General features: G+C 41.2%; 6 protein-coding genes across 10 annotated transcripts in view; 4 read left to right on the forward strand and 2 right to left on the reverse strand.

Moving 5' to 3' along the window:
• The first annotated feature begins 139 nt into the window (after positions 1–139).
• On the forward strand, positions 140–1,656 carry LOC127070976 (uncharacterized). 2 transcript variants are annotated; one of them, XM_051009651.1, is made up of 3 exons: positions 140–412; positions 476–757; positions 831–1,007. In XM_051009651.1, the coding sequence occupies exons 1-3, from the start codon at positions 287–289 to the stop codon at positions 861–863; spliced, it is 441 nt and encodes a 146-aa protein (XP_050865608.1). In that variant the 5' UTR covers positions 140–286; the 3' UTR covers positions 864–1,007. The 2 variants fall into 2 exon arrangements, with proteins under 2 accessions (XP_050865608.1, XP_050865607.1); XM_051009650.1 differs by having other exon boundaries at positions 476–1,656.
• Positions 1,384–2,939, reverse strand: LOC127070980 (protein SGT1 homolog). The gene is made up of 5 exons (XM_051009656.1): positions 2,772–2,939; positions 2,560–2,670; positions 2,269–2,470; positions 1,970–2,169; positions 1,384–1,837 (listed from the first exon to the last, which is right to left on the reverse strand). Exons 1-5 carry the CDS (start codon positions 2,811–2,813, stop codon positions 1,730–1,732), a joined length of 663 nt encoding a protein of 220 aa, XP_050865613.1. The 5' UTR covers positions 2,814–2,939; the 3' UTR covers positions 1,384–1,729.
• A 378-nt stretch (positions 2,940–3,317) lies between these two features.
• On the forward strand, positions 3,318–5,189 carry LOC127070981 (transmembrane emp24 domain-containing protein bai). The gene is made up of 5 exons (XM_051009658.1): positions 3,318–3,750; positions 3,942–4,071; positions 4,219–4,289; positions 4,381–4,507; positions 4,602–5,189. The coding sequence occupies exons 1-5, from the start codon at positions 3,571–3,573 to the stop codon at positions 4,721–4,723; spliced, it is 630 nt and encodes a 209-aa protein (XP_050865615.1). The 5' UTR covers positions 3,318–3,570; the 3' UTR covers positions 4,724–5,189.
• A 27-nt stretch (positions 5,190–5,216) lies between these two features.
• On the forward strand, positions 5,217–6,219 carry LOC127070984 (iron-sulfur cluster assembly 2 homolog, mitochondrial). Its single transcript, XM_051009663.1, has 3 exons — positions 5,217–5,433; positions 5,655–5,876; positions 5,959–6,219. The coding sequence occupies exons 1-3, from the start codon at positions 5,357–5,359 to the stop codon at positions 6,134–6,136; spliced, it is 477 nt and encodes a 158-aa protein (XP_050865620.1). The 5' UTR covers positions 5,217–5,356; the 3' UTR covers positions 6,137–6,219.
• A 193-nt stretch (positions 6,220–6,412) lies between these two features.
• On the reverse strand, positions 6,413–8,833 carry LOC127070970 (protein phosphatase 1 regulatory subunit 21). 2 transcript variants are annotated; one of them, XM_051009626.1, is made up of 6 exons: positions 8,366–8,833; positions 8,175–8,222; positions 7,374–8,048; positions 7,126–7,272; positions 6,807–7,040; positions 6,413–6,734 (listed from the first exon to the last, which is right to left on the reverse strand). In XM_051009626.1, exons 1-6 carry the CDS (start codon positions 8,426–8,428, stop codon positions 6,708–6,710), a joined length of 1,194 nt encoding a protein of 397 aa, XP_050865583.1. In that variant the 5' UTR covers positions 8,429–8,833; the 3' UTR covers positions 6,413–6,707. The 2 variants fall into 2 exon arrangements, with proteins under 2 accessions (XP_050865583.1, XP_050865582.1); XM_051009625.1 differs by having other exon boundaries at positions 7,374–8,222; positions 8,366–8,830.
• A 352-nt stretch (positions 8,834–9,185) lies between these two features.
• The window catches only part of LOC127070968 (RNA-binding protein Musashi homolog 2), a 90,405-nt gene continuing 72,131 nt past the window's right edge, over positions 9,186–27,459 (forward strand). For 2 of the 3 annotated variants that reach the window (XM_051009615.1, XM_051009614.1), the window contains exon 1: positions 9,195–9,405. The gene's annotated coding sequence lies outside the window, so the exon portion shown is untranslated. Of the gene's footprint in view, positions 9,406–27,459 lie in introns of all 3 variants that reach the window. The other variant, XM_051009610.1, reaches the window with a different exon arrangement.

Below are 27,459 nucleotides of genomic sequence, written 5' to 3' on the forward strand. Positions count from 1 at the left end.
TTATAAATATTATTAATCTTCGAGAGAGCAATGTATAGAAAACTTTTTAAAAAGGTCTTAGTTCATCTGCGTAAGCAGATGGCGCGACGATATGCAATGAGATATTAAAATCAAGTTCACACTGCGATAACCATCATTGGGGCGTCTGTCTTATGGAGAGTATGTTATCGTTGATCGATCGTAACGATTGATATAACGAAGATACTGACATAACAATATCATCACTTTTATTTCTTTATTGCTATCCTAACACAGTGATGTATTATGTGTTAGTGTTTTTATTAAAATGGCGAATAATATACAAAAATTAATCAAACTTGTAAACAAAAAATTAAACGAATATAAAGCTTTTAACGATGTGAGTACGAAATTCGAGAACGTAGTGAAGAAAACACGAGATCGTCTTACGAACGTAAGTATGAAAAAAGAATGTTTAGTATGTTATTCTATGATTTAGATTATACATTGATTTTAGAATATCAACAATTCCACCATTATACAACAATTGCAAAATGCGTTGATAGAACCAGAAAAACCATTGCCACGCAAACTCGTTACTGTGTGGCAATGGTATCAACAATTAATAGGTCTACATACAGTGGAAAAATGCAGAGAGCAAGTACTTTTGATACAAGATTGTTTATACAAGTGTCAAGAAAAGAGACGTTATTTTCGTCAAGAAGCATTTGTAATAAGTAATAAAATGAAAGAAATATATGACGAATTGTTAAGGACAAAGAGAGATGATCCAAAATATGTAAGTTTAACGATAATGGAAAATAAAAATCTTCAAGAACAAAGTACAATTACAGAAAAACTAACTTTACTAGAAGAGGAAGAGAAAGATCGCTTCGTACAATTGACAACTGCTATCAAAGAATATCACGACGCGCAAATAATGAGTTCTCAAAGGTACAAATACGTATCTATCTTGGCATCTGTAATTGCTGCAATATTTTCGCTTATATGTTCAACGATATATAATAATAAAAGAATAGATGACATGAAGGTAGCTATGTCAAAGGTACAAGAAAATAATAAATCTACCATTATTAAATGTTTTGATTCTTTGCAATTACACGTCGACGAAAAATTATCAAAAGTAAATAAAGAGCAATCGGAAAGTACGTGGTTGATTATTGGGAAATGGAGTGCCTATATAATTTCCTCTATTTTGGTTCTAAGAATATTAATAGGATCCTAAAGAAGATGGGTTTTTGTTAAAGCATTTCATTCCATGGTACTTTTATTAGGCATACTCGATTATGTCGTGATAACAATAACTTCGTTTCTCTTTTTATTTTATTAAATACTTAATTTTGTATTTAGAAGAAATATCAACATTTTCAGAACTTTATATAGATTTAACAAATGAAGCCTGTATCGGTTGAAATACTAATTCAAGAAACTGTTTTATTTGCATCCTTTTACAGGTCCTTTTTATAATTTGGTATTAATATATCTTAAGATTAATAAACAGGAGTATATTTTAACGATATAAAGTTTTGTTTATGTATATGGGTGATTTCCTTATGTAATAAATAAATTAAATTGCAAAATAAGGATATGCACAATACAGAAATTTTTTTACAATTGAACTCTTGCTTATAATTTAATCGCAAATAAAAGTTTTGTATAAAATCTCAAAAAAAAAAATTGCAAGAGTAGGTGTGTGTGTGTGTGTGTGTGTGCGTGCGCGCGCGCGCGCACGCGTGTGCAAGTAAATTTTTTACGAATTCCACGATCTCCATTCCATCCCATCTGGTGGTTTCCTTTCTACCTTTCCTTTACCTACTACCGACCAGTTCGTACTTAAAACTGTACCACCTGATTCTAGCTGTTTTATTCAAATAAAAAAAAATCAATGACAATCACACAATCTTCATATTTTCAAATACACAAGTACGCAATACTATCTTTATCATATTTCATGCAGCCTTTGTTAATTGTTAAACTAAGTGCTACTTACAAAGGATTTGTTCATTGCACGTCTGACTTCATCAGAACCACTGCCATATATCTGTTGAAAAAGAGCATTAACAGCAGCTTCTCCTTCAGGTTTTTCCTCTGCCTCTTGTTTTTCAATTTCTTTTTCTACCTTATTCCAATCTCTGGATTTTTTGCAGGAACTGGGATACTTTGGTGGTTGATTACCACTTTGAAGTATTTCTTTGAAAGCATTATTTTTTAATAAATTAAATAATCCGCAAAATCAATTTGCCAAAAAATACTCTAATACCATTGAATTCTAAGAAATGAATAATTTACCTTGAGGTATTGGTTCTACCAAATTTTTATCAACTGGATTTCCCTCTAAAGTGGCCCATCTTATACCATCTTGCTTCTTCAATTTTATTTCTATTTTAGATGCTAAAATCTTGTGCGAACATTGATCCGGTACTATTGGATGAGCCAGATCCAACTCCAAACTATAATCGTTACCAGAAGGTAACTTGGCGGATACGCTTAGCTAAAAATTATTACATTTTTTTATGGATATATATAAGAAAAACTATTAAACTCCAAAAAAGTAATATATCAAATTTTACTCTTACATACCGTAGTCTTTTCATAGAAAATTTTTAAATTTTCTATATTTTTGGCGAGAATTGTGATAATAATATGTGTTTCTGTTTGATACCAATCATGTTTGATCTTCGGGATTGGCATCTACAACAAATGGAGATGCTATGTAGAATTTCTTTTGTACACAAATTGTTAAAATATATTTTATTAATAACATAGCAATAACATTAGTATGTAATTCTTACGTCATTATCTTGCATTTTAATCGATCCATCTCCATTAGCCATTTAGTGTGTTATCCTTCAAGCTTTGGAGCACTGACAAATGCAAGTTTTCTCAAATCGAAGAAAATTTCTCGAAAATTCACATTACTCCGAAACGATTTGCTCTGAAAATTTTCTCGCTAGTATCACCAATATGACAGATAATTTTTTAATGTTGGTATGAATCTCAAAGTTCAATGACCAATCAGCTGCTCGCGCCTTTACTTGGTTACCAAATAAATTAATGACATCAGAAATGACATTTTTAAATGGAATACTTTTATCGTTCGTATAAGATATTGGTTTTATTATTATTTTTTTTAATAACTTGAAATTTTCTATTCAAATTGGAGCAAATAAATGTATATACCGTTACATACATATGAATTTACCGCCATTTACAATTAGAAGCTTTAATTCTATCGAATGCAAACAGTACTGCCAATAGTCAGATTTGCTATTTATTTCTGATATAATAGCAGCCTGTGAGATTACGTTACATATTAAATAGACAATATAATGAGATAATAAGAGTCATATGATCGAAAGAATATATACCAAGAATATATACCATAACAATTTTCTCGGTCGTAAGGTCGACACATAGGTATGCGACCTAATACTAATTATAAATTCCACATAACTCCTAATGGCTGCCAACTCATCAGAATGTTGACAAACGAGCAATTCGTCTTATAATATTTTTAGAAAAATATCGATTTATTTTCAACTATTTAAAAGAAAATTGTTTATTCTTATCGTCGAATAAAAGTAAACCACGATGAATAATACGAGCATCGGAATAATTCTTCTAATTTTAATGGTAACTAATGTCAACTGTATCAGCTGGTATTTGGAACCAAATACTCACAAGTGTTTAAAAGAAGATGTTCAAGCAAATGTACTGGTTACGGGAGAATACGATGTTTCCGAAGCAATGGGTCAAAAAGTTGATTACGTGGTACTTATTCTTTGTTTTTTTCTTGAAAAGTTTTTCGAAGTGTTTATAGATTATATATCACTAACCTACAATATGTTACAATTATTTAGTTTATTTCAGCAGTGCTATTTCTTTTTTCTATTACAAAGTGACGATCATGCATTACTTCTTTATGCTTAAAAATTACTTATCTATTAATTTTAATATTTTAGATCAAAGATACCAAAGGACATATACTTTCTCAGAAAGAAGATATTCCACATGCAAAATTATTAAAGTTTTCATTTATCACCGAAACAGCGGATACCTTCGAAGTTTGTTTCATTTCACATGTGCCAAGTCGTAAGTAATCAAAGTTATAATTATAATATTTTATAATGTCATGCGTGGGATATACGTTATTATAAGTAGGAGATATCTATAAATACTTATTAGAATGATGATAACTTGTTCAAGGCTATGTTAAATTGTCTATACAAACTTTTCCAGATCAACGTGGTATGAAACAAGAAATTACGCTTGTTACAAAACGTGGTATTGAAACAAAAAATTATGAAGGTGTAAGTTATTAATGCATTCAGACTGTTCCATCTATTTCAATTTCGTATATACATATACATACATATATATATATATTAATTATTAATCCAGATTGCAGAAGCAGCCAAATTGAAACCTGTGGAAGTAGAATTAAAACGCTTGGAAGATTTATCCGAAGTTATAGTACAAGATTTTGCACGAATGCGTAAGAATGAAGAGGAAATGAGGGATACTAATGGTATAATTAGATTTTTGTTATTTTTCAAGATTAAAACGGTCAATGCAATTGAAATGTAAAAGTAATATTAACACTCTTATTTTTTTTCTTTCAGAGACAACCAATGCTCGTGTGTTGTATTTCAGTATATTTTCTATATGTTGTCTTTTAGGACTCTCTACTTTGCAAGTGTTTTATTTAAGACGTTTTTTCAGAGCAAAAAAACTGATAGAGTAGAAAATGTATTCTTTCCATTCAGAATATATCGAACGATATGTCGCAATTTCGCATGAAATTACATTTGGAAAGATCAAATAACTTTTTTAATAATCGAATTGTATCAAAAATACGTGAATATGTCATGCGTATCGTTAAGATTGTTGTACAAAGTAATATCTAATCATCTCAATCCATTGCAAGTTTTCTATTCTCGATTGTATAACTCTGATTAAAGACATATTGAATTTGTCAAGTGACAAATGTATTAATCTAATTACTAATTTAGCCGGTATTTAACGCGATAATTGCTTACAATATATATACATATATATATGTATATATTGTTTTCGTTTTTGTTATCTTCAAATTATTTTTTTAAACCATTGCGTTGCGAATTCAATATCCATTTGATTTGTTCAATTCGACTCAAACATATATATAAATGTAATAAATCATTCAATAAATGATACACGATTTGAAAATATCCGCCGATATGACGTAAACGAGAGTAGCCATTTACATTAACGCTTTCCCTTTCGACCAATTAAAGTTTCTCTCGAAGTGAACACGTGTGTGTAGCGTGTATTTACTATATACTTCTTGAGTCACGTACACATGTAAATCGATAGCGACAAGGTTTAGGTTAGGAAGATGGCGAAACTGAGACGCGCGGTTTGGGGTCTTTCGTCCAATTTTGCGTCTAATCGGTACTTTTCTCGTTTATTAACGTAAGTGATCCTTCAACGCGTACTTTTCCTTTACTCATAATTAGTTTTTTATTATGGAAAAGTTTCGTACTTGTCGAATTTACATGTCGTCGCGTGACGACGACATTTATATGATTTGAAATTGAAGGAAACAGGTTCATAAATCATAAATCGTTTTTTTAAAGTAATAAAGATTTATTGTAAAATCTCTTATAGTGATAAAGTTTGTCAAAAATCCACAGTGCACCATGGTGCAATATCCACACGACTTTGTCACTTAATGGATTCTCCTCGAATACTGCCGTTGCCACCGATAATGCATTGATTATCAGCGATAGTTGCGTGAAACGTCTCAAAGAAATAGCAAACGAAAACGCATGTTTGAGAGTTACCGTAGAAGGTGGAGGCTGTTCCGGATTTCAATATAAATTTGATTTGGATTCAAACATACACGAAGACGATAAGTAGGAGTTAAGAATGTGTTGTTATAGCGCTTGACAAGTGCAAAAAGTGTGACATAAATGTATAGATGTATTTTTGTTGCAGAATATTTCAGAAGGATGGTGCTAAGGTGATTATAGATTCGACGTCTTTAGAATATATAAAAGGGGCAACTGTAGAATATCACACAGAGTTAATACGTTCTGCGTTTAGGATAATCAATAATCCTTTAGCGGAACAGGGATGTAGTTGCGGTGCTAGTTTTTCCATTAAAATGAATTAATTTTCTTACGTATTATTTTGTAGCTAGATATCGATAGGGATCTACCTTATATGTATAATACTTATAAATCTCTGCAATTTCAAGATCTATCTTATTCCCTCTCTCTCTTGATTATTATTACAAATATATGTCCGTATCCCGTAGAACGAGAAACTTGTACGAAGGTACGTTGTAAATGTAAGCGTTCGAACGATATTGTATCTATAGAGCGTACGAGATAGCGTTATTGTTTGAAAAATATTGAAATACTTGTTGGGAAATGAAAGAAATCGAGGATTATCTTTGATATAATATATTTCCTATCTAATACTTTGTTCATAATGTTTTCGAAGAGCATATTCGATAGTAATATTTTATTTTGATTTCATAAATAACATAACACGTAACAGAGTCAGAGAGCGCTTCGGCCTGTGTTGTCTTGCTAAAAATCCGGGTACGAAGATAGATGGTAATACATTGCTCGTCTGGTATGAATTCTTTATATACATAACTTTAAATCGATCGATGAATATGATTATACTAATATTATCAATGGAATGTCTCTGATCAATGGTCGGGAACCGAGTATAAATCACTTTTGTTTTCCTTTTTTATTGTTCTATAAAGTAATAGCAAAGGGATACGTTAACCTTAAAAATACGATACGACGAAACATTGAGTGTCTTTTTACCTTGTTTGCCAATTCAAATTTTAATTGTTGGATTTCTTCTGTCTGACAAATGAGCTTATCGTTCATATTAGCAAGATGCTCGCTCATTGTACTGAGCTGTGCTTTATAATTTCCTTCTTGCGTCTCTTTATCCTTTTGCAGGCTATTACAGTTGGATAGCGCTTCCAAAAGTGCCACCTCGCATTTTTCTCTTTTCGACTCGCATGTGTCTAAATGTGCGTGCATAACTTCGCTCTAAAATAATAGGTATTATTTTTTAATAAAAACGATCATGCACCTCGGAATATAGATGTTGATAAGAGCGTAACAATATAATCACATTAGCAGCCATGGCCAAATTTTTAACGTGACAAATGTGCTTTTCCATTATTAATTTGTTTATCTCATCGAGAAAGTATTCTCTTATTTTTCCTTCGCGAGCTTCTATTTCCTCTGGCAGTGCAAATGGCGCGTGTAACCTTCCAATCTGCGAACGGCGCAATAAACATTAGACTATCGGTAAGGGATCTTGAAATTAAAAAAAAAAAAAGAAAAAAAAAGAAAAGGAGAGAAAGAAAAGGAAACTACCATATTATTTATTCGCACGGGATTGAGAGATTCCTTTGCGATCGATCTGTTTGTTTCTTGCTCTTTCTGTTCGTACTCGTCATACTTGATCTTAACGATGTGATACTGCGTTTTCCAATAATGCAATTCTTTTTCTATATCGTAAGATTTCGTGGACTCGTAATCGCTTCTTTCGTCGGTCAATTTTTGAATTTTACCGTCGTTAAAAGATTTCGATGATCTACGAGAGGGAGAGGGAGATGAAACAGGAGAAGAATCTATTTGATAATGATTAGACAGTCCTGCTCTTTGTTCGCATTCGTATCCTTCCCTCTTGCCTTCTGTACTGGACCACGATATAGTTTCTTCTTGCCTTTGCTTCTCATTAAGTTTTCTTTGTAAGTCATTTCTCTCCCTGTCTAACTTGTCGATCTCTCTGCGATGCTGACAATCTAATTCTACTTTAGATTTTTCAACGCGCTCCAACTTATATTCCAACTCTTGTATTCTTTCGCTTAAACTTTCAATTTCACTATCCTTGTCGGCTATTTGCGACAGCAACTGGGCATTTTCAACTATTTTCTTTTGAAATTCTTCGTCTAAGATATGATTAGACGAGGCAGGTACTTGAGTATTGTTATCAGACAGCTTGCCTTTCCCTTTCCTGGATTTGTTTTGCGCTTTATCAAGTTCTTCCTGCAATACAGTTATACGTTTGGTCAACTGTTGATTGCGGAAAGTTAGACTATCTATTTCTTGTTCGGCTCTACGGAATTCTACTTCTTTCTCTTTTAATTGTTCTCGTATTTCCGCATTACGTGCCTGTTCATCGATCACAGCCTTCTTTAGAACGTTCGCCTGAGCACGAATCTGCAAATAAATATTTTTTTTTTTAGATTTGGGTAGATATCGTTCGAAAAAATAGGTCGCACGTATCGAGGGAAGACGAGGTAACAGATGGTAAACGAAGATATTCCTATGTGGATTTACGTTATTCCATTGGATTTGCTCACTTTCGAATATTCCGTGGCTATCTTTTGATATTTCGTTTGCAGTTGCCCATCGACTCCCTCCATAACTTTGCTCCACCGTCTTTCCGTTCTTATCGCGCTACTCTAATTTCACGATATATATATACCAATTTAACAATCCGGCATTGTTATAATATTCGCCGCATAGCACTTCCTGTCGCAGGGCACATATCAACCCCGAAAACGAATGACACCTTCCGCGAATAGTTCATAAGTCTCTATAGCAAGTAACGAACGAACGAACGAACGAACGAACGAACGAAAGGAAGCCACACTGTGCGAGATTGACCGTATCAGTTACGAAAGCTTAGAAGCTAGAAACATGCAAGAGCTTAAGCGAAACGTCCCTCTTTCTCCGTATCTCTTATATATCGAGTTTGATACTCGGTGCAACAGCACGCACCACCGAGTGACAGCCAATTGTCAAGATACGCCGCAAATCGGGAACAAGTTGATCGCACTTGCGTTTCGCGGATGTATTAGGAATTCGATCGGTATTTTACCGACGGTAGGAAGAGATTTATATCGACGAAACAAAACGAAAAAAAAGAAGGTACATTTTTTCATGCCTCTTGAAAGATTTAGTTCTTGCGAACGGTTGGTAATACGGAACGCGATGTAATGCGATAATAATGGAATTTCATCTTTGGATAATTGTGCCTTTCTCGCCCGCTTGTTTCTTCGACGAGCACGTATCATTTTTATTAGAAACGATATAAACGCGATCGAACGACAATCGCAATCGATCGTTAAAAATATTACGCTTGATATCGATCGATCGTTTCTCCAAGGTAATGACTTTCTTCCTTTCGCCGATAGGTAGCGCTCCGAACGGTCGCGTCGATCGGCACGATCATTCGGAACGCGCGAACGCAAATATGGCGCCGGCCGGCCAATTTCTTCTAGTTGCGTCGAGTTCTCTGCAAGTTTTTCGTTTATAATTCGGTATCGTGAGAATTCTTTCGGAAGGTTCATCGACGGACGAAGGAACGCTCGTTTCATTTACGGAGGATCTTGAGAAGGTAATCAAACGATATCGCTGTGTTTTTTCCTTATAGTTTTTTCTTTGCTTCTGCAATACCATCATGGCTATTCGACGTACGTTTCTCGATAGATAACCGTTTCGTCGTTCGTATTTCATGTATCGCGTATTACGTACGTAAAATATTCCGATGCGTTCGTCGACTAAAATAATTTGTTGTCTTTTGTCGGCTTTGTTTATTAATCGATGGCAAAATTTATGTACATACGTAATACGCATAAACACGTTACGAAGGCAGCGTGCGAAGACCGTAAACACGAATACAATGCGAACACGTATTCGTTCTTTGATTACTTAACCTTACTTGGAATCGAAGGTATCCGTCGAAAATGAAAATATCTATTTGTATATAAACGGATCGAAACTAGAACATAGAATACTTAATCCTGTTTATCGTTATTATTCGGAATATCATCGTCGAACGTACACGCACGAGGATGAACTGGAAAGCACCCGATATAACAGGAATTGCGCGCACGATATATTTATTGAAGTCTTGCGATTTATAACTTGGAAGATAAGCAGCTTTTATTGCTCTCGTTTTGCATCGTCCTTCGATTCTGTTATTCGCGTGTCAATACTTGGAGACTTTCGAAGACGAGCCTGATTGCTGATAAAGAAGATCGGCGATATGTATGTACGTGCATACACACAGACGCGTGTGTATATATATATATATAGAGAGAGAGAGGAAGAGAAGGAGCGGAAGACAGTTCATTGCGCAGTTTGCAATTTTAATGCCGGTTATACAAGAGGGAACATTCTCCACCCTCCGAAGGCTCCTGCAAGCCTTTTCTGCCGACGAAAACGCTGAATTTACATTTTCGCTTTTGTGAAAGCCGCAGACACGCTGATGTCGCTTATTAAACATTCTAAAAGTCCGTTAGGAACGATGGTTTATATTCCTCGTCTCTCTCTCTCTCTCTCTCTCTTCTTCTTCGTCCAAGTTCATCGGTTCCTTACCGGTAAGATTTTTCTGCACTTTTGGCATTTGATTCTTTCTCGTTCTCTCTCTCTCTATCTTTTTACTTGATTAGACATTTGTAGCAACACGTGCAAAGGCGTCATTCGCGTCTAATTACGTGTCTCGTCTCTCCGTCTCTCTTCTTTCCTTTTATTCTTTTCTTATCGGCCGTTGGTGTTTATGCGGAACGCGATACCGTGCTCCAAGTGAAATTATACGCGGAGCTAATTACGCATTTAGGTATGCAGGAGGCGATTCGCGCGTGAGGAGGAAAACGAGCGTTGAAACGAAGAGATTTTATAAGACGAACCGAGAGGGAGAGAGTCCTAACGTTCGTTTAAACGTTCTCGCGAGCCTCGTTATTCGCCTATACCAAGTGAGAAATAATTTCCGTTTTGAATCAAAATTTAGTTTTGACTATTTTCTCTCTCTCTCTCTTTTTTTTTAATTATACAAGAGGAACAAGAGCAAATGACGATGTTAGTTCGCTGCAACAGGTTTCTATTTTTTGCACTTTTTACTTATAGCTTTTCGAGAAGAAGGAATCATCGCTATTTCTTTCCCGAAACTATTTCCTCGTGACATTAGACGAGCTCATTAGTTCAAAGTTCGTTATCTTAATGCAAATACTTGCGAAGGTACATTCGTTTCCAGTCGAGCCGTTCATAGATTCTCTCGCAAACTATGTCGGCATTCGTGGCGGTCGTGTAATTTATGGTAAAACGATCCTGCGGTTAGTCTAGAAACGATCATTAGGTATGTATGTGTATACACTCGCGCACACACCTCTTGAGCGTTCTTCCAAATATTTCTAATAACTTCGCTGGATGAACGATTATATCTCGGACGTTTTGCGTGGGAGAAATACGTTTCTATGTCGTATTATGATTTAATGGCGGAAATTTAGGACCATAAAATTCAACCATCTTTCTTATCGATCGGACAGATATTCTTAGGTCTCCGATAATTATTAAATCGTCTCGTGTATGTATTTTTCTATCGTCGCGTTTAGAGACCGTATAACGTAACGTCATTCGAGTGCGACACGGTCGTGATCCGATGGAAGCGAAAAAAAAAAGGATCCTACGACGTCATCGAAGGCTATTTATCGTGCCTACCATCGAATTTCCGATGCGACGGAGAGCGAGAGGAAGAGAGAGGGGGAAGAGAAAAACGAAACCGCTCTGGGCATCTTACGAGAATAATTTTCGTCTCGTTGCGACAAAAATGGAGTTCCAACTCGCGAAAAATCGAAGCAAACTACGTCCATTTCGATGGATATTCGCTCGAAATTAGTCGTGGAACGCGGTAATTGGCATCGAGGAGTTTCGCATCGGCAAACGATCGTGTACACACGTAGGTACGTTTTCCCGTTCCGTACGCGGATCGTCCCTTTATTTCTATCTTTCTCTGATCGTCGCAATTACACTCGGTCCCGCGTCTATTCGTATCTCTTTCTAGCTCGGGAAAGAAGGCTCGGCCGAGCGATCAAAGCTCTTGGTACGGCCACGAGGAGCCTCGGTTGACGTCGATCGCTTCGATTTTCCGTCCTCGCAAGCTTCAACGAGCAGCTTTTTCTATGCTCCCGTACGTTGTATGTCGTACGGGGCAGGCAGGCAAGCCTGTTTTCCCTTTTCATCGCGTGCGAGAGAGAGAGAGAAAGCTCTCCTTTTCCTCCCTTCTGGGTTCGGTCCATCGTTAGGTGCTTTCTAAAATTAGATCGACACTCGATCTATCTAATATCTAGCCACAAGATTTTTTTTTAACCCGCTACTTCGATCCTACGATCTCCCGTTCTTTTTCCCGTGTCTGAGAGGAATTTTCAAATTTTCTTCTCTGATCTATCGAATTTAGTTAGGTGAACGACGATCGTCACCAGAGACCGTTCCAATTTTCTCGTCCGAGTCTACGCTACGTTCGGCTCTTTCGTCGTCAGAGGCATAACTTCGTTCAAGGATACAATAAGCGAGGAGCATCATCGTGGAATGTAATTAAGCTAGCGACGCTGACGGAAGACGGCTAATGTCAAATTACAGGATGTCCTCCTGGGACTCTCTTTCTCCCCTCCTCCCTTGTCTCCTCTCCCTTTCATTCTCTCTATCGCTATCTCTCTCGTCGTTCGTCATACTGATATATTTGCCAACCGACCACAGCTTCAAGGCCTCGTCGGGCAATTCGGTTTCACCAATAAAGGTTACACTCGCGTCGATTAATCGCCAAAACTAGTTATTCTTAATGAATCGTCCCGTTCGGAGCCGCGATATGTTTTTTGCTAAAGTACCAAGTATCCAAAAAGATCGATAATCTTTTCTAAAAATTCGACCATCTCGAATCTCTCGATGAATTTTACCGCTCTCTTCTTCCTGAGATCGACTCGTTAAATCTCTCTCTCTCTCTCTCTCGAATACGGTGAAAAGCGAGTGATATTTAATGGCGATGGAACGAGTCGCGCACCGTTAAAGTCTCATTTCTCATGGCGATTTTTCAATTAAAACGCTATCATCTCGCAATACCGATCGCGCGCGAGATATTCTTCGCGAAAGTGGTCCGCAACGATTGTCGATAATGCGATGACGCATTTCCATTCGTTTGTCTATTTAGAGGGTGTGCGGCGTGGAAACGAAATGCACGAATATTTCTTTCGAAATAGAACGAGATTCTATCTACGAGGTTTCTTCTTGCTCACCCAGTATACACGAGCAACCCGGACTATTATACGGAATAGAAATGTGAGCGTAATAGGTTCGTCCTTACGAGCGAGAGGAAATACGTAGTTAAACGTTGCATAAAGTCACGCGTGTGTAGGACCGATTGCGCGTTTCGCTCGTCCTTCCCGTAGATTGCAACGATGGGAAGCAAGGCAGGACTTTTAGCAACGATTCGCCGTTTGCTCCGAGAGCCTCTGAATTATAGCGGTTTCGTTCGAAAGTTCAAACAATGCCGGATAGGACCGTTTGGAGTATGCGTTTTTGGTCTTTCATATGCGAAGCCGCGAATGAGGACGACGGGCGCGTGCGCCCGCGCGCGCAGACGTAAAGGACAGAGGTGGAAGGAGAGACTATTACCAAACTTTTGAGATATAGGAATACTTGTTTTTTTGCGAAAAGTCAGCGCGCACACCGCTCTCTCTCTCTCTCTCTCTCTCTCTCTCTCTCTCTGTCTACCGTAGTAAAAGACAAAGTATTCGCGGCGTTGCGATTTTGAAATATGCGCGTACGTAGCATGAAATATGTGGGTGCCGTTGAATATTGAATTACGTTTGTCCGGAATATTAATTTCTTTCCTAAATATTATGGACATGTAAAATGTTTAGATTATCTCGGAACGATTAGTTCGCCGCTTAATCGTTCGGTACGCGGTACGGTAGCGAAAGGTCGTCGACAAGGTGAAACCCTTGGTAACTTGACCCGTCGTAAAAGCCACCGGCTCTCCCTCTCTCTCTCTGCCTTCTCCATTTATTTTCTTTTATTTATCCTTTCGTTGTTTTTCAAAGCTTTGGTTACCGGCTAGATGAGTAAATATGCTCTACTACCGTGGGAGAGGGAGAGAGAGGGACAAACTTTTCTCCGTTTCTGTCTCTCTCCCTTCATTGTTTCCTTTCGCGTCTCCTCCATTGTTTTGTTCCAGCTCGAAGCGAAACCTTCGCACGACGAGCTTGAATTCAGATGTATCCGTTGTCTGTCACGCTTTGCGTCGTTGTCTTCCTAAAACCCCATCGCGTCGTCGCGTTTCAACGAGGAAGGCATTAGTCTTTACGTCGCGTAAACGTCATATTTAAGCGAATACCGCGATACGCTCCTCTTTTATTTTGATTTCTTTCGAAGCTTATGAGGGATTTCTTTTTTGACGAGAAGAACAGAAGGGCAAAATTTGGACGGAGTTCGAACCGCGTTGGCGACGAAACTTTTTGCCAAGAATATCATGACTCGACGTTTTCTCTTTTTCTTTTGGAAAGCGAATTTCGGCCTGCAGTGTAAGAAGAAAAAAAGAGATTGATAGTCGTTCGATTCGATCAAAGATCCGACCCAGCGATACCTTCCGAATCACGGTGTGAGACGTTGAAGGAGAGCGATCCAATTTGCGGGAAACAATTTGCAGGCGGATTCGATGGCGACAACCCACTCCTCGATTACACCCTACGCGTCCTCGTAGGGCTTCTCGAGGGCCGACCCACGTAATTGACCAAAGTTTCCTTCCCTGCGCAATGCCGCCGGTATACTCGTATCACGGATCAGAAGATTAATTTCCTGAGGTTCGCCGGGACTTTTATGGCGGTCGCTGCCACCTAGCAGCCATTCTTAATCAGCCTCCAATTTCACCTTCGATTTATCGATAGCTTATCGTCTTCGAGAGGACTCTTTTAAGGTAAAATACTTAACGACACGCGTCTACGTTTATTCTCGATTCTCCTTGTTTGGAGAGAAAGGAGAATGAGGATAAATGGAAAACGAAGTGCTTAGTTTTATCGATTATAATAATAATTTTTGGAAAACGCATCGAAGCTTTTGGATTCAGGTTTCCCGGGCAAGGATTTGCATTTTTCGCGACGTACCACGGAGAAGGAGATCGAGACTCGTTCGAGCGTACCGTCCCGAAATAACAAACGACGTAGCTGGTATTCGAATCCTGAGGGCGCGTTACCGTTCACCGAACACGTAGACATTTGTTCTTGTACCACGTTCTCCCGGGTATCTCGAGAGTAGGATCTGCGAGGATCGATTCTTGGATCCGCGCGAAACTGTGAGTTACGATCGTGTCGCGAATATCTCGAGTCTCGTACCCTCGTTATTTTCCGAATATTTCCGTCGACGAGTTAAAGCTTCGAGGGATTACGTATTACGAAAATAGCCGATGGTTTAAACGCTTACGTGTTATCCGGAAAATTTGACGCAACGCGGAAAAGCGCTCCGATGAGAGCGAACCGTTCGAGATTATTCCGATAGAAAGCGAAAAGGCTCTCGAAAGTATCTCATTTGTTTCATCTGCGAATCGCGGTGATTTTTCTTGGAGGGACGGGGGGACCCTCGTATTTATCCTTTAGCAAGTTCGAAACAGTAGGCCGAGCCTACTGCGGGAAACGGTCCTGGGTACTTTTTATTCTTCGGGTAAGAACGAAATTACGAATAATACGAGTTTACGTGGGTGTATATACGGTTTAGCCCGCCAAACGAACGGAAGTTTTCATCTCTCGGGAGCAGGTGTCTCCTTTATCCGTTTCTCTCGAAACTTCCGGCAAGTTCCTCGAATTAAAATTCCCATAGAGTTCGCGCGTTTCTTCCATCGTTCCTCCCTTAGGGTTTCGCTAGACCCCCGTACGCGTATTTGGCTAATTTAACGAGTGTAGAAGATATTAATTAATTAGGAGATCGGTGAGAGGAAGCGAGCGCGCGTCGACCAATTAGAATTAATTGAATCTCCGCGTTCCGCTACGGTTCTACGGCGACAATGGTAGCGACAGTATTTAAATTTTGAAATTTGATTTCGCGATATTGTCCGCATATTAGCGAAATCGACGCGCGTGCATGTAGATTCTCGCTCGAATATCGTTATAACGAAAGGACATTGTTGACGACGGAAGAAGTTTCGACGGGAATAGCGGGGATACGTAGGGACGTTCCGACGGAGGACAGAAATCTAATCGATATATCGAACGATAGGAAGATCGTCGATACCCTCGAATATTTAATGTTTAACGTAATAATTTATCGAGCGTAGACGCGAGAGGAGGCTCCCTTTTGGAGGCTGGCTCTCTTTCATAAAAATTCCATGGCCGTAGGAAAAACTCAAAATAAAAGTGGGAGCGAGCTCGAAAATGCGCGTCGATGAAGGGAGGAATCCGTGGACGAGAAGGAAGGGAAAAAGACAAAGAGGAGAAAAGGGCAAAAGATTTTTATTAAAAAATCATCCTCATTCGTTGGCCATATCGTTAACATATCGCTCGTTTGCACATTTTCGTAATAGAATTTTCTACGCTCGGAATTCGCTTCCTCTCGATGCGATTTTATTGTTTGGAGAGACGTTTGTATGACAAACGATTCTGCCGCGGTTCGCCTGTTTGCGAGCTTTATCTCCGCCCCTTTCGTGTTCGCCGTCGAGCGATGGGAGAAAAAATGGCAGAAAGAAAATTTATACGAGCCATGCCCGCCGCTACAGTCCCCGCCGCCGCCGCCGCCGCCGTCGCCGTCGTCTTGCTCCTCCTCGAGGACCCTGCTGCTGCTTTTGTCACGAAGGGTGAACTCTTCTTCCTCTTGATTTATACCGAGAAGAGGAGGACCGACGATGACGGTGATTTTTGACGAATCCGAGTTAACCGATGACGTCCTCTCTCTTCTTTCGCTGTTTTTTTCTTTTCTTTTTTTCCTTTTTCTTTTCTCTTCTTTTCTTCGCAGATATATCAGCGAATCTATAACAATTCGTCCGCGTCGCGTTATCCCCCTTCTTTTCTTTCTTTTCTCATCGCGTTTGAAGCTTCCCCGCTCGCAAGTCTATTTGCAGTTTAGTAAATCCGCGATACAATAGGCTCCGTGGCTTAATCTGGCTCGTGACTAATCCATCTCGGAAACTTGGCCCGACGCAAACTTTGCCTTTCTCTGCTTCGCCAAGACGGATGGACGTGGAGGTTTAGGTAGTTTACGTAAATGGTAACGTCGCTATGCGTGGCTCGCCAACTTTTAACAGGATTTCCTTCTAATCGTATTCATTATTTATCTACGAGGCAGAAGGAAACTTCGTTGAAATCGTCTCTTCTATCTCCACATTTTTTCATTTCTCTTTCGTTCTTCAAACCGATACGGTCGAGCCTCGCGACCACGGCGATGCCCCTTCGATCCGTTTTCGAGGACTCTCAAGACTCGGTGAAAATAACGGGACGGCGTCAAAAGCGCTGAGCGCTGAATTCTTCGAGCGATAAACGCCGTTTCAGGGGTTCAAAGTGCTCGAGATCACGAAGGGCTTCGTCCTGCCTACCCTCATACTCTTTCCCCCTCCCTCTCCTTTCTTTCTTTCACTCCGAGGAACGCCATTTGGCCCCCCCCACCCTCGGGGGGTGACAGATCCTTTGAAAAGGAGGATAATGAAATCTGCGGCTGGCTTCGCGCTATGGGACATAATCGTCTCGTTGTACATTAGATTTCGTTGTAACGCGCATCGAATCGGCTTCTATAATAGAATTTTATCCTCGTTCGCGTTATCCCGAGTAGAGCTCTAGGTAGATCTGGTGTTTCCTTTGCACATACGTGTTCCAAGTTTATTTATTATCTAGCAAGGATGGATGCATCCTTCTTAGCGAGATATGAAAGGGCAACATTTCCAAACGTCGGTTCGAAGAGGATCGATCTTACGTAGAGACGATGAAAAGGAGAAGAAAGGTTTCTTTTTCGATCTCAACGATTTATCGATTCGTGGTCGAGAAAGTTGTTTTTAAATTGAAACATGATAGAGAGGGATAGAGGAGGGCGAAAGGAAAGGATCTGTGCTATCTTTCCGCTCTAACGCGTTCATCCGTAGAAAGGAGGAGGATTTCACCTTCGAGATATTGTACGAGGGGGAAGAGAGGCGGAAGAGGAGACTATTTAGCCTAACGAGAATATAATCGATGATTTACAGTCCCGCGGCTTAATCACGCGAGAAGATAAAACCCGACGCTTTATCTCCTCTCCTCGGTAGCTCGAAGAAACGGAACGAAATCTCACCCTCCGACCGACCGACCGACTCTAATCAACCCTCTTCTTCTCTCTTTGTATTCAATGAAAGCAAACCTAACCAAAAACCTTTGGCTCAAGCTCGTATCAAAATTAAAGTTACGACAAGTCGTCGCGAGTGCGAACGCTTTCTTTAACGTTTATTATTCGACGAACTAGACTAGGTGTCTTACGTTAAATATCGTTAGGTACTTTGCCGATGATCTTTCATCGATGGATGGCTAGAGGATCTGGGACGGCGGCGATGATGCCGAGAGGGGAGAGAATACCCAAGTTGGAACGTCGCCAGGAACAAATAACCTATGTCCGCGTGACAGCGCGTCGCTTTGTAATGCGAGTGATTTTCTGAACATTGTGTTCGCCCACCTACAACGCCGACGCCACACTTTCTCTCTCTCTCTCTCTCTCTCTCTCTCTATGCGATTGAGATTGGAGGCGCACCCTCGAAATGCATCGCGTATCGCGTGCTGCCTTTCTCTCTCTGTTCTCTCGCGTGATGCATCGGCTCGAGTTTACAAACAAATATCGTTCAATGCGAACACGCACGGGATCTGTTATCTTTACACGCTTCCACGAAGCTTCCTTCCTTTTTAACGGCTCGGCGATAACAAAAACGCAGAGAGATCGAACGTTAGTCAGAAATATCTATAATTTTGGATTATTCGCGAAATCTGTTTCGACGATCGTAGTCGTTATCTCGGGTAAGATTAAGTACACCTTCATTAAGGAGAATTTGTGAATTGATTAGAACGAAAGGAAAAGCAAAGACTTTCGATATCGTTAACGGGAAAATGCGAATCGTGCCTAATCTCGGGAAGAGAGAGAGAGACGGTATATGCTCACGAAGTACAAACAGCGTAGATTCGTAGTCTTTCTTCTTACGCGAAGAAGAAAGAAGGAGAAGATAACGGAGAAAAAGATGAGAAGAACTACGAGAAGACGCGGCGCGTCGCGTTCCATTGAAAAGCTCCGTAAAACCGGCCGTAAAAATCGTTCGCCGTTCACCTTCTCTCCCCCTTGGCACCTCCACCCTTCTCCTTTGCCGTTGCATCGACGCTTCATTGAAGGTTTTATGCACGAGACCGGAGCTTCTTTACGGTGCCGCGGGTTTTATGAGATGCACACGTATGTATATATACACGTATATGTACACATGGATAGCCGATATCAAAGAGGGAGAAAAAGAAAAACGAAAGAAAAGAAAGAGCTTTCTCGCGCCTACGGCTTCCGAGACCTTCGTGAATATCACTCGATATATCTACGTACGCGTGGAACTTCGTTAGTCGACGTGGGAATAGATTCGACGTTTTTTCGATAAAGATCCTTAGGAGAGACGTATTTTTATTTTTTTTTATCTTTTATTTTTATATTTTTCTTTTATTTTTTTTTTTTTTATTTATAATATTCAGTCGATGGGAAAGGTGGACGTTTATAAATAAGAACGGTCAGATTATTGGAATTTCGTTTGGAATGTTTCTCGGTAAAATCGTCTTAATTTTCTCGTGTAAGGACGACGGAGATGAATATGTAGACATTCATGGGATTTCTCATGCGTTGATTCGTAGGCGAACGCTCGACGATTCGCGGATTATCCGACTCCTGTCGTATCCATTATGTATGCATCGACTAGTCGAGTGGATATAGGCATCTACTGATTATGGATTAGCTTGCCAGTTGGGTCGTAGTCAGTTAGAGGAGATAACTGGTGCAAGCGGATACCCACTGTGCAATATCTAAGGGGAAGCTGCGTAATCGGCCTTAGGTTCGATCGTTAGAAACCAACTTTCAATAAACAATATCTATATCTAAGCGCAGCTCGTTTTAATTCGTCGAGTAACAAGTTGGATGCAACGCGGACGCAACGTTATCGTTGTTGCTTCTTCTTTTTTTTTTTAATTCTATTTGCATCGAAAGATCGCCCCTTAAATGCGACGACTCGGCGTTGAATATATCGGTATTATTAACGGACGATGCAAGTATTTAATAAATTGGATGTTCCCTCGTTCATCGGCAAATATTTAAATCGAGGGAATCGAGGGGTTTCGCTCGGAAGCGATATAAAATATCGAGCGATTGGTACTCGGAGAAATTGTCGCAACACTCAGCCAACACCGCGTACGAAGAGCGGACCTTTTCGGTTCGGGGAGAGGGGGGGGGGGGGAAAAAACGGCAAGAAAAAAAAAGAATCGAAGCGTAAGCTTATCGAGGCGAACGAACGGAAAAGGATTTTCGTCGGGTTAGGAGTGTTTTTTTTTTCCTTAATATATTTTTTTTCTTCCCTCGCGAGCAAGTACGTACGTAGATATTCGTGCCAACGGCAAGGTGACGTTAATTAAGCCGTGCGAAAGCAAGTAAAATCGATGTGTGCGCTTTAAAGCGGGCTTTCTCCTCGCCCGGAAAATAATTGGCGGCATTCTTTTTTCATTGAAATAGGCGTAGGTACGTAGCTCGGCCGTGCGCCTGCGTGGAACAACGAGAGCGTTTTAAAAAGCTGCTTAAATAATTCACGAGCTTGCGAGCTTGCGAGCTGACGGCGCTTCTCTTCTCTTTCGAAGCTTTTACTTAAAAATTATTAGACGAGCGAGGGCGACCACGAAGCGAATCGATCCCCCCAAGTGGATTATTTTATGCCGGCCGCGTTCGAGTCGTTTCGTGTCGTTACTCGAGACAAAGCCGGGCAGGAGAAAAAGAGAGAGCGATCTTACGTCCTGAAATAAGCGAAAAGTGCGTCCCGTGGAAAAGTTTGGAAAATTTCGAAAGAAGCCCAAGTATTATTCATATTGGTCTAACGTTGATGGAAAGTATCGAGGAAATATCTTTTCGATCACAGAGGCAGGTACGTCGGGATTTCGACCATGGGGATACTCCTTTTCTCGATTTTGATCTCTTTATTAATCATATCGCGAATTCTCGTTCTCCGCGTTTCGTTACGTAAGTTCTCGTTATCGCACCTCCCGGCAACTTGGTCGCAATTAAACGAAACGACCTCGTGTAAGTCGAGAGATACTAGTGCCATTAATAAAAAAAAAGAAAAAGAGAAGGGGAGAGAGAGAGAGAGAGAGAAAGGATGGCCCGAAGTTTAACGACGTCTTGTATCTCTTTTCCTTTTTTTCTTTTTCTTTTCTCTTAAATATGAGGCATATCTCGCGAGGTCGTAGGGTCGACCTTAATAACCGTGGCTGTTGCGAAACGAGGGAGGAATAGAAAAATGAGATTAATGGCAAACCTAAAGAATATTGCAAACAATCGATATCGCGTAATTACGAGCGTGAAATTATATCGAATCTTTGAACAAAAAAATATATAAACGCATATCGTATAAACGTAAACGGTAAATCGAAAGGAAACGATTAACGTAATCTCTCTTGATCGTTTTTCCTCGCGATCGAGAACAAGAAGTCTCGAAGAAATTTCGTGATACTCGGTGGCATGTCGAGGTAATCGTTCGTGCAAGAAGCTGTCATTGCCAGAAGAAGTACGTCCTTTCCTTCGACTTTTCGCGTATCGTCGAGCATAAAGTCGTCGGATGTCATCGACGCAACAATGGAGCGAAGGAAAGATCGGCCGAAAAGTCCAGCGTCTCTCTCTCTCTCTCTCTCTCTGTGTGTGTGTGGTGAACTTTGAGAATGGGAATACGGGTCATCGGGTATCCCGAACAGAAATAATACCTGGAGTACCGTTTTGAACGTTAGAGCCGAATGCCAGAGGCCGAAAATTCTCGACTACAAATAGAAACAACCTACGAGAAGATGCTGTATCGCATCGCGTATTCCTGGTGTCAAGTACGTGTGCGAGGCATCAAGTATGTGTGTCTATCGTACTTGGCAATAATCGCAAAGTCCGATTTGTATCTAAGACGGACGAGAAGAGCCTTTGTTCGAAAATAATTCGATAAGAAAATATTCGATTCGACGTGTGCGGATAAGACGTGTAGATACGAAAATTTGATCGTTTCTCTCTCTCTCTCTCTTTCTCTCCGAAAGCTTAGACGTTCGTATTCGTCCTCGCGAAAATAAAAGGAAGTAGAAATTACTGCGAATCGTTGTACCGGCCGACTTTGCGAGATGTGAATCGCGATTCTCGAAGCGTTCGAGCGGAAGTGCAGATTGCGAGAGATGCCCGAGTTAGAGTATACGTGCACTGGGAAAACTCGATTCGAAATATATCTGGTAGATGTGCCGTGACACCTGCTTTTGACCGCTTAATTGCCACGACGAGGCGTTCTGGAAACGATTCGAAATTATTTCGGGACGAACCTCGTCGTACTCGTCGTCGTACTTGATATCGTATGAAAAATAAAGCCTCGACTCTCGTGCTTCCCGTGAAATCAGCGAATGGAGAAAAGTTTGGAAAACTCGTTCCTATCCAATCTCATTTATGGGATCGACTTTGGAGCCACAGGTGTTCATTTTTCTAAAGCCTTACGTTTATTAATTTCTTAGGGTGAACTTTTCGCTCGATTAATTTCGGAGTGGCACGACCTAGACGCGTACATAGATATGTAGTTTTAATATCGTTGACATCACGCTGCGTGCTCTCGGAACATCTCTTATCCCGTTAGAGCGTAGCTGCAAGTAAAAAGTTTGTTATTAGTTGAATCGTTTCGCCTAATGGCTGAATTATCCGAATATCCAGCGACCCGTCCAACTCCGTCGACGTTGGAAACGTTCTTAGTCCCGTAGATAGGCAAGCAGGCATCGTCGAAATCGAATTTCCGTGAAATCGAGCGAGATTCGGTTGTCCGACAAAGTGACCGGAGTGGTTCTTGCTCGATTCGACGAGAAGAAATTTCTCTCTCGCTCGCGTTTACTATGTTTCGGCTCTCGAACAGCCAGAACGTTTTTTCCACGGCGATGATTTTTCGAGGTAGGCGAATTACACGCTTGTCGGATGCAGTGCCACGTTGTGTCGTCGGTAGGGAGGCACATTGCCAGCCGTCGTCGTCGTCGTCGTCGTCGTGCTGACTTCGTCAAGAAAGAAAAAAAGAGAGGGAAAAAAGTAGTTTGTCGCTTGATAAAGAAGCTAAGAAATTGAGCGTGATACTTGGAAAGTTTAGCTCGCGATAATTGAACCACTACCCGTATTTTTCAAAGGCAACTCTCTCTCTCTCTCTCTCTCTCTCTCTACACACACATACAGAGAGAGAGAGAGAGAGAGAGAGAGAGAGAGAGAGAGAGAGCTATATATATATAGCTGTCCGGAAATTCCCGCTCGAATACTCTTCTTTCTTGGCCTTTTAAACTCGTCCAAAGTTACGTATACCCGTGTGTATCTATCTGGTACAGATATCGGAGTATCGTTAAAATCGAATTCGTATCGATCGACGAAACGATCGTTCGTATACTTTGGAACGAAAAGTTGGCAGTCGGCTCGGAGGAAGGAAGAAAACAACGTAGACGTTGAAACTGCTCGAAAGAGCATTTAATTTGTTCGGAAACAATAAGAATATCTCTGCTTCTTCGGTCCGTCGTGAAATGGAAAGAAAATATTCGCGTGCTCGCGAGAGGAGCGCTCGGCATCGTAAGATTAAAGATGTCGCTGCGAAGAAAGTATTAGTAGTAAAAAAAAAGAGCGCGGTAGAAGACAATCTTTTAAAATAACCGCGTCGTCCGCGCGTAATTCGCGAGAAGAGCACGGAAGAAACGTCCTCGTAGTTCGTGCTCGTGCATCAGGAGTGGGATTAAAATGGTAACCGCCGAGCGGAAAGAGAAGAATCGTCCTCTTAGAGAAGACGATTTTCTTTCTTTTTTCTTTTTTTTTCTTACATATTTTTACATTTTTTCTTTTAGCTCGTCGCGAACGTATCTATTTCGCGATAGTAATCGTCGCAAAGAACCTCTTCCTCGAGAGATCCTTAATGAAATTGAAGGAATTCGATTCGAGATCTTTCTGTGCAGGGAATTTTTACATACGTTTCCTTCTTCTTCTTCTTCTTCTTCTGCTGCTGCTGCTTTCTGGAAGAGAAAGTCGTGAAGTTTATGTCTCGCCGTGTTTTCACGTAGATGCATGTTTATTGCTGCATTAGCAGGAGACCGCAGCGTGCGAGGATAAAGCCAGACTGCCGCTAGGATTCTCTTGGTTTACCCTAGGATTTGATCGTACCAGCCGCAAAATATCCTCTCTCGAGTCGAGTATCTCCCTTCACCCGTTTTCGTATTACCGAATGGTAAAACTCTGTTCTCCATTCCGAAGGAAACGAGTTTCGTGCATTATATATCTCTTTTGACTCTTACGATCGCGCATCCACCACGAATTCGTCCGCTCGTCCGATACCGGCTAACAACGAGCAATAAGAGAGGGTAAGAAAAAGGGCGGCCAACCGAACACGGAGATAGCGATAACGTTAACGCCGATAACGTTGGCCGAACGATGATTATTAATCATGTGCAGGTCGCGCGTGCGACTGTCAGCACTGTGTGGGGTCTGCAGGCAAGCTTGACTAATCGTTTCGCCATTACGGATTAATATACCCACCGGTGGTCGACGGTTCTCTTGCATTTACCTCGTCTCCCTATCGTTTTACCAAGCCGCCGTGCTTCTTGTTTTGGAGAAACTCTGTCTCTCCCTCTCTCTCTCTCTCTCTCCCTCTCTCTCCTTGTCCTTCTCTTTTCATGCCGCAATATCGACGATTTAATATGCCATAACTCCGAGACAAATATCGCGAAATTTACCGGCCGAGTTAATCCACTCGACGGATACATATATTTGCGCGATCAAGAGAGAAAGAGAGCCGACTCTTAATCCGTTTAACTCTAACGCGATTAAAACTTTTCTCGTTCGAACGTTCCGGCCTTCCGTCGAAAGATGTAAGTGGTAAGGTGGTAACCGTAAGTCTTTCGGAAATACGACTCGCGATCGGCGCTAATTAATCTTCTCCGATATTAATTCGTATTTATGTGCGATTCGAATGAATCGATATTATGAAATTCAGTGGACTCGTTAATCAGAATTCGAGCAAACTTTGGCTAATTAAGTTAGAACGCAATCATTGCTCTTTATTTTATTCCGACGAACTCGAAACAACTGGACGAGTCGTGGCACGATATTCGTTATGCAGTTTACATGCGTATGCCGTGTATTCCGCAAGAGAGAGAAAGGGATGAATTATTCGTTGTCTCCTGCACTCTGCACCCTTGGACACTGACACCGCGTTGTCCTGTCCAGCCTGCTGGCCCCTCTGTCTCTGACACTGTCATCCATAATGTCTGTCGTCCAGGTATGACGTTACTCACGGTTCTTCTCGACGGCAAAATATCGCTCTGCGCGCTCGTCTTCCACCTCTGTTTTTCTTACTTTTTACGGGCCCGGACCAAAGTCGATTTCAAGGATCCTCCTTTTTTTCCTTCGAAGCAGCGATCGTTATCGCGTCCTTCCATCCTCTTTCGATTCTCAAAATCCTCGCTCGACTTTTCCTTTCCGAGTATCGCAAAAGCGGCTTTCGAAAAGGGGAGGGCGGGCGAAATCGGATTAAGGGTCGCTACAGACTTCCGCTTATATCCCTTCGCCATTTTCAGGCATTTAGAACGATCGCGAAAGTAGTCTAGGAAGCGATATTTTCAACTTGATTGAAAATTCAAGCGAAAGGAACGCCGGAGAGAATGGTTCGATATAAACGATATCAATAGTATTTCCTCGCGTTTGCGATCAACCGGTTTCAATGCTCTACGTACTCTATACCCTGTATCGTAGAGATATCGACGATGAGAAACAGTCGATATCGGTGAGCGTAGAACTTAACTATCTGTCTCTCTCTCTCTCTCGCGCGCGCGCGCGCAGAGCAGACAGATATAGCGAGAATCCCGCAGCTCCTTTTGCGGAGAGGAACGTGGTCGTCCGTATGTGCGGGAGTCTGGAATATCTGAGCTTCGGGGGCGCTAATTAATAGGCCCGTAAATTAGCGAAGCCAACAATGGGCAGCCGGCGAGTCACGGTATTGTCGGCACGCGTGCGAACGTAAGAATATGCGTGATCTATGCGGTATTCGGGTTCCCGCGTCTCCTCCATCCAGCCGCACGATTCTATCCGTTCGCGAAGCGCGAGATCGTAGAAAGCGAATCTCCTCTTACAACCCTCCTTCGCATTCTCTTCTCTGTGCCCAAGTTGGCTGCCTGGTCGATAGCCAAATTCTTTAAGCGAGTGCCGAAGACTTTGGAAAAGAGAAAGCGAATCGATCCGAGATAGAAAAAGGAGCGATTGACCAAGGACGCGTTCGATTATCTTTCGAGGATTCGTCCGAAGCGTGGGAGAATGCGAGCATAGCGGGAATCATTATTCGGGATAGATAGATAAAGAGAGATAAAGAAAAAGTAGTCGACGGAAACGAGCAAAAAGTCATCGGGAAGCTTTCCGCCGTCGGTGCCTGAGTAAAAACGAGCCAGAAGCGACAAAAAGGACAAAAAGACGGCGGCAGTCCGCTAATGGCCAGACAACGAGCGTCGCTTAGGGACGCGAGAGCGAGTCAAGGAGTTTTCTGCGCAGAAACTCTCTCTCTCTCTCTCTCCTTCCCTCCCTCCCCCCTTCCATCTCACTCTCTCTCTTTGTCAGTCGATGGCTTGATGGCATCTCTCGCAGGTGACGCTTTGAAAATACTATTCCGCGTTTCCACTTCATCCCAAAGTAGAAAGAAAGCGGTCTTTCGCGAGATCGTTTCCGTCTACGCGCTCGTTTCCGCGAAGGAATCGCCATGGAAATCGATCGATCTCTCTCTCCTCCCCCCTCCCTCTCTCTCGCTCTCTCTCCGACAAGAATTTTTGTCATTTTTTCCTTAGCAAGCGTTTCAGCGGAAAGCTGCTTTAATCCTCTGTACAATTTTACCTACGTTTTCGACAAATTTCACTATCTTTTTCTAGGGTAATCGCGTTACCGTCGTCTCTCCTTGTCGCGCGTTTCTCCCCAGTTTCGTTCGTTTTCAAACGAGAGGAAATGCATTTTGCCTTGGTCCGTCGCGATGCAACGATGCGTCGGACGACGATGAAGTCGTCGGCAAAGCGTTATCGAGCTTCCACCCAATAACGTCGGTATGCTGGATGCTGCGAGCGAGCGAGCGAGCGAGCGAGCGAGCGAGCGAGCGGACGATGGAGAGAGGGAGGGGTGGAAGGGAGAGAGAGAGAGAGAGAGAGGTGCGGTGAAACGCACACACGCGCATGTGCATAAGCGATCAAGCGCTTAAACCTTATCCGCCGTCGACGACTAAATACACTTAACGGCTACGATCGTTCATAACGAATAAAGAGAGAGAGAGAGCTGGATTCGATTTTTGTTCCTCATCCTTATACCATCCCGGTATCTTTTTCTTTACAACGAAAAAAAAAAATTGCAAGTATGCATCATAAAATGGAAAGAAAAGCGTCGTTCGTCATTTCCGTTTGAT

The sequence above is a fragment of the Vespula vulgaris genome, chromosome 20 (assembly GCF_905475345.1).
Source record: "Vespula vulgaris chromosome 20, iyVesVulg1.1, whole genome shotgun sequence".
NCBI lineage: Eukaryota > Metazoa > Arthropoda > Insecta > Hymenoptera > Vespidae > Vespula > Vespula vulgaris.

Excerpts from the sequence above, each read along its gene's own strand:
- LOC127070976 (XM_051009650.1), top strand. The coding sequence starts at position 287 with ATGGCGAATAATATACAAAAATTAATCAAACTTGTAAACAAAAAATTA. Across the intron at positions 413-475 it reads CACGAGATCGTCTTACGAAC|AATATCAACAATTCCACCAT; the intron begins GTAAGTATGAAA and ends CATTGATTTTAG.
- LOC127070980 (XM_051009656.1), bottom strand. The coding sequence starts at position 2,813 with ATGGCTAATGGAGATGGATCGATTAAAATGCAAGATAATGAC. Across the intron at positions 2,671-2,771 it reads TTAAAATGCAAGATAATGAC|ATGCCAATCCCGAAGATCAA; the intron begins GTAAGAATTACA and ends CATTTGTTGTAG. Across the intron at positions 2,170-2,268 it reads GGTAGAACCAATACCTCAAG|AAATACTTCAAAGTGGTAAT; the intron begins GTAAATTATTCA and ends ATGCTTTCAAAG.
- LOC127070970 (XM_051009625.1), bottom strand. The coding sequence starts at position 8,428 with ATGGAGGGAGTCGATGGGCAACTGCAAACGAAATATCAAAAGATAGCC. Across the intron at positions 7,041-7,125 it reads ATTTGGCCATGGCTGCTAAT|AGCGAAGTTATGCACGCACA; the intron begins GTGATTATATTG and ends CTATTATTTTAG. Across the intron at positions 6,735-6,806 it reads AATTTGAATTGGCAAACAAG|AACAATAAAAAAGGAAAACA; the intron begins GTAAAAAGACAC and ends ATTACTTTATAG.
- LOC127070984 (XM_051009663.1), top strand. The coding sequence starts at position 5,357 with ATGGCGAAACTGAGACGCGCGGTTTGGGGTCTTTCGTCCAATTTTGCG. Across the intron at positions 5,434-5,654 it reads TACTTTTCTCGTTTATTAAC|TGCACCATGGTGCAATATCC; the intron begins GTAAGTGATCCT and ends AAAAATCCACAG. Across the intron at positions 5,877-5,958 it reads AACATACACGAAGACGATAA|AATATTTCAGAAGGATGGTG; the intron begins GTAGGAGTTAAG and ends TTTTTGTTGCAG.
- LOC127070981 (XM_051009658.1), top strand. The coding sequence starts at position 3,571 with ATGAATAATACGAGCATCGGAATAATTCTTCTAATTTTAATGGTAACT. Across the intron at positions 4,072-4,218 it reads CATTTCACATGTGCCAAGTC|ATCAACGTGGTATGAAACAA; the intron begins GTAAGTAATCAA and ends AAACTTTTCCAG. Across the intron at positions 4,508-4,601 it reads GGAAATGAGGGATACTAATG|AGACAACCAATGCTCGTGTG; the intron begins GTATAATTAGAT and ends TTTTTCTTTCAG.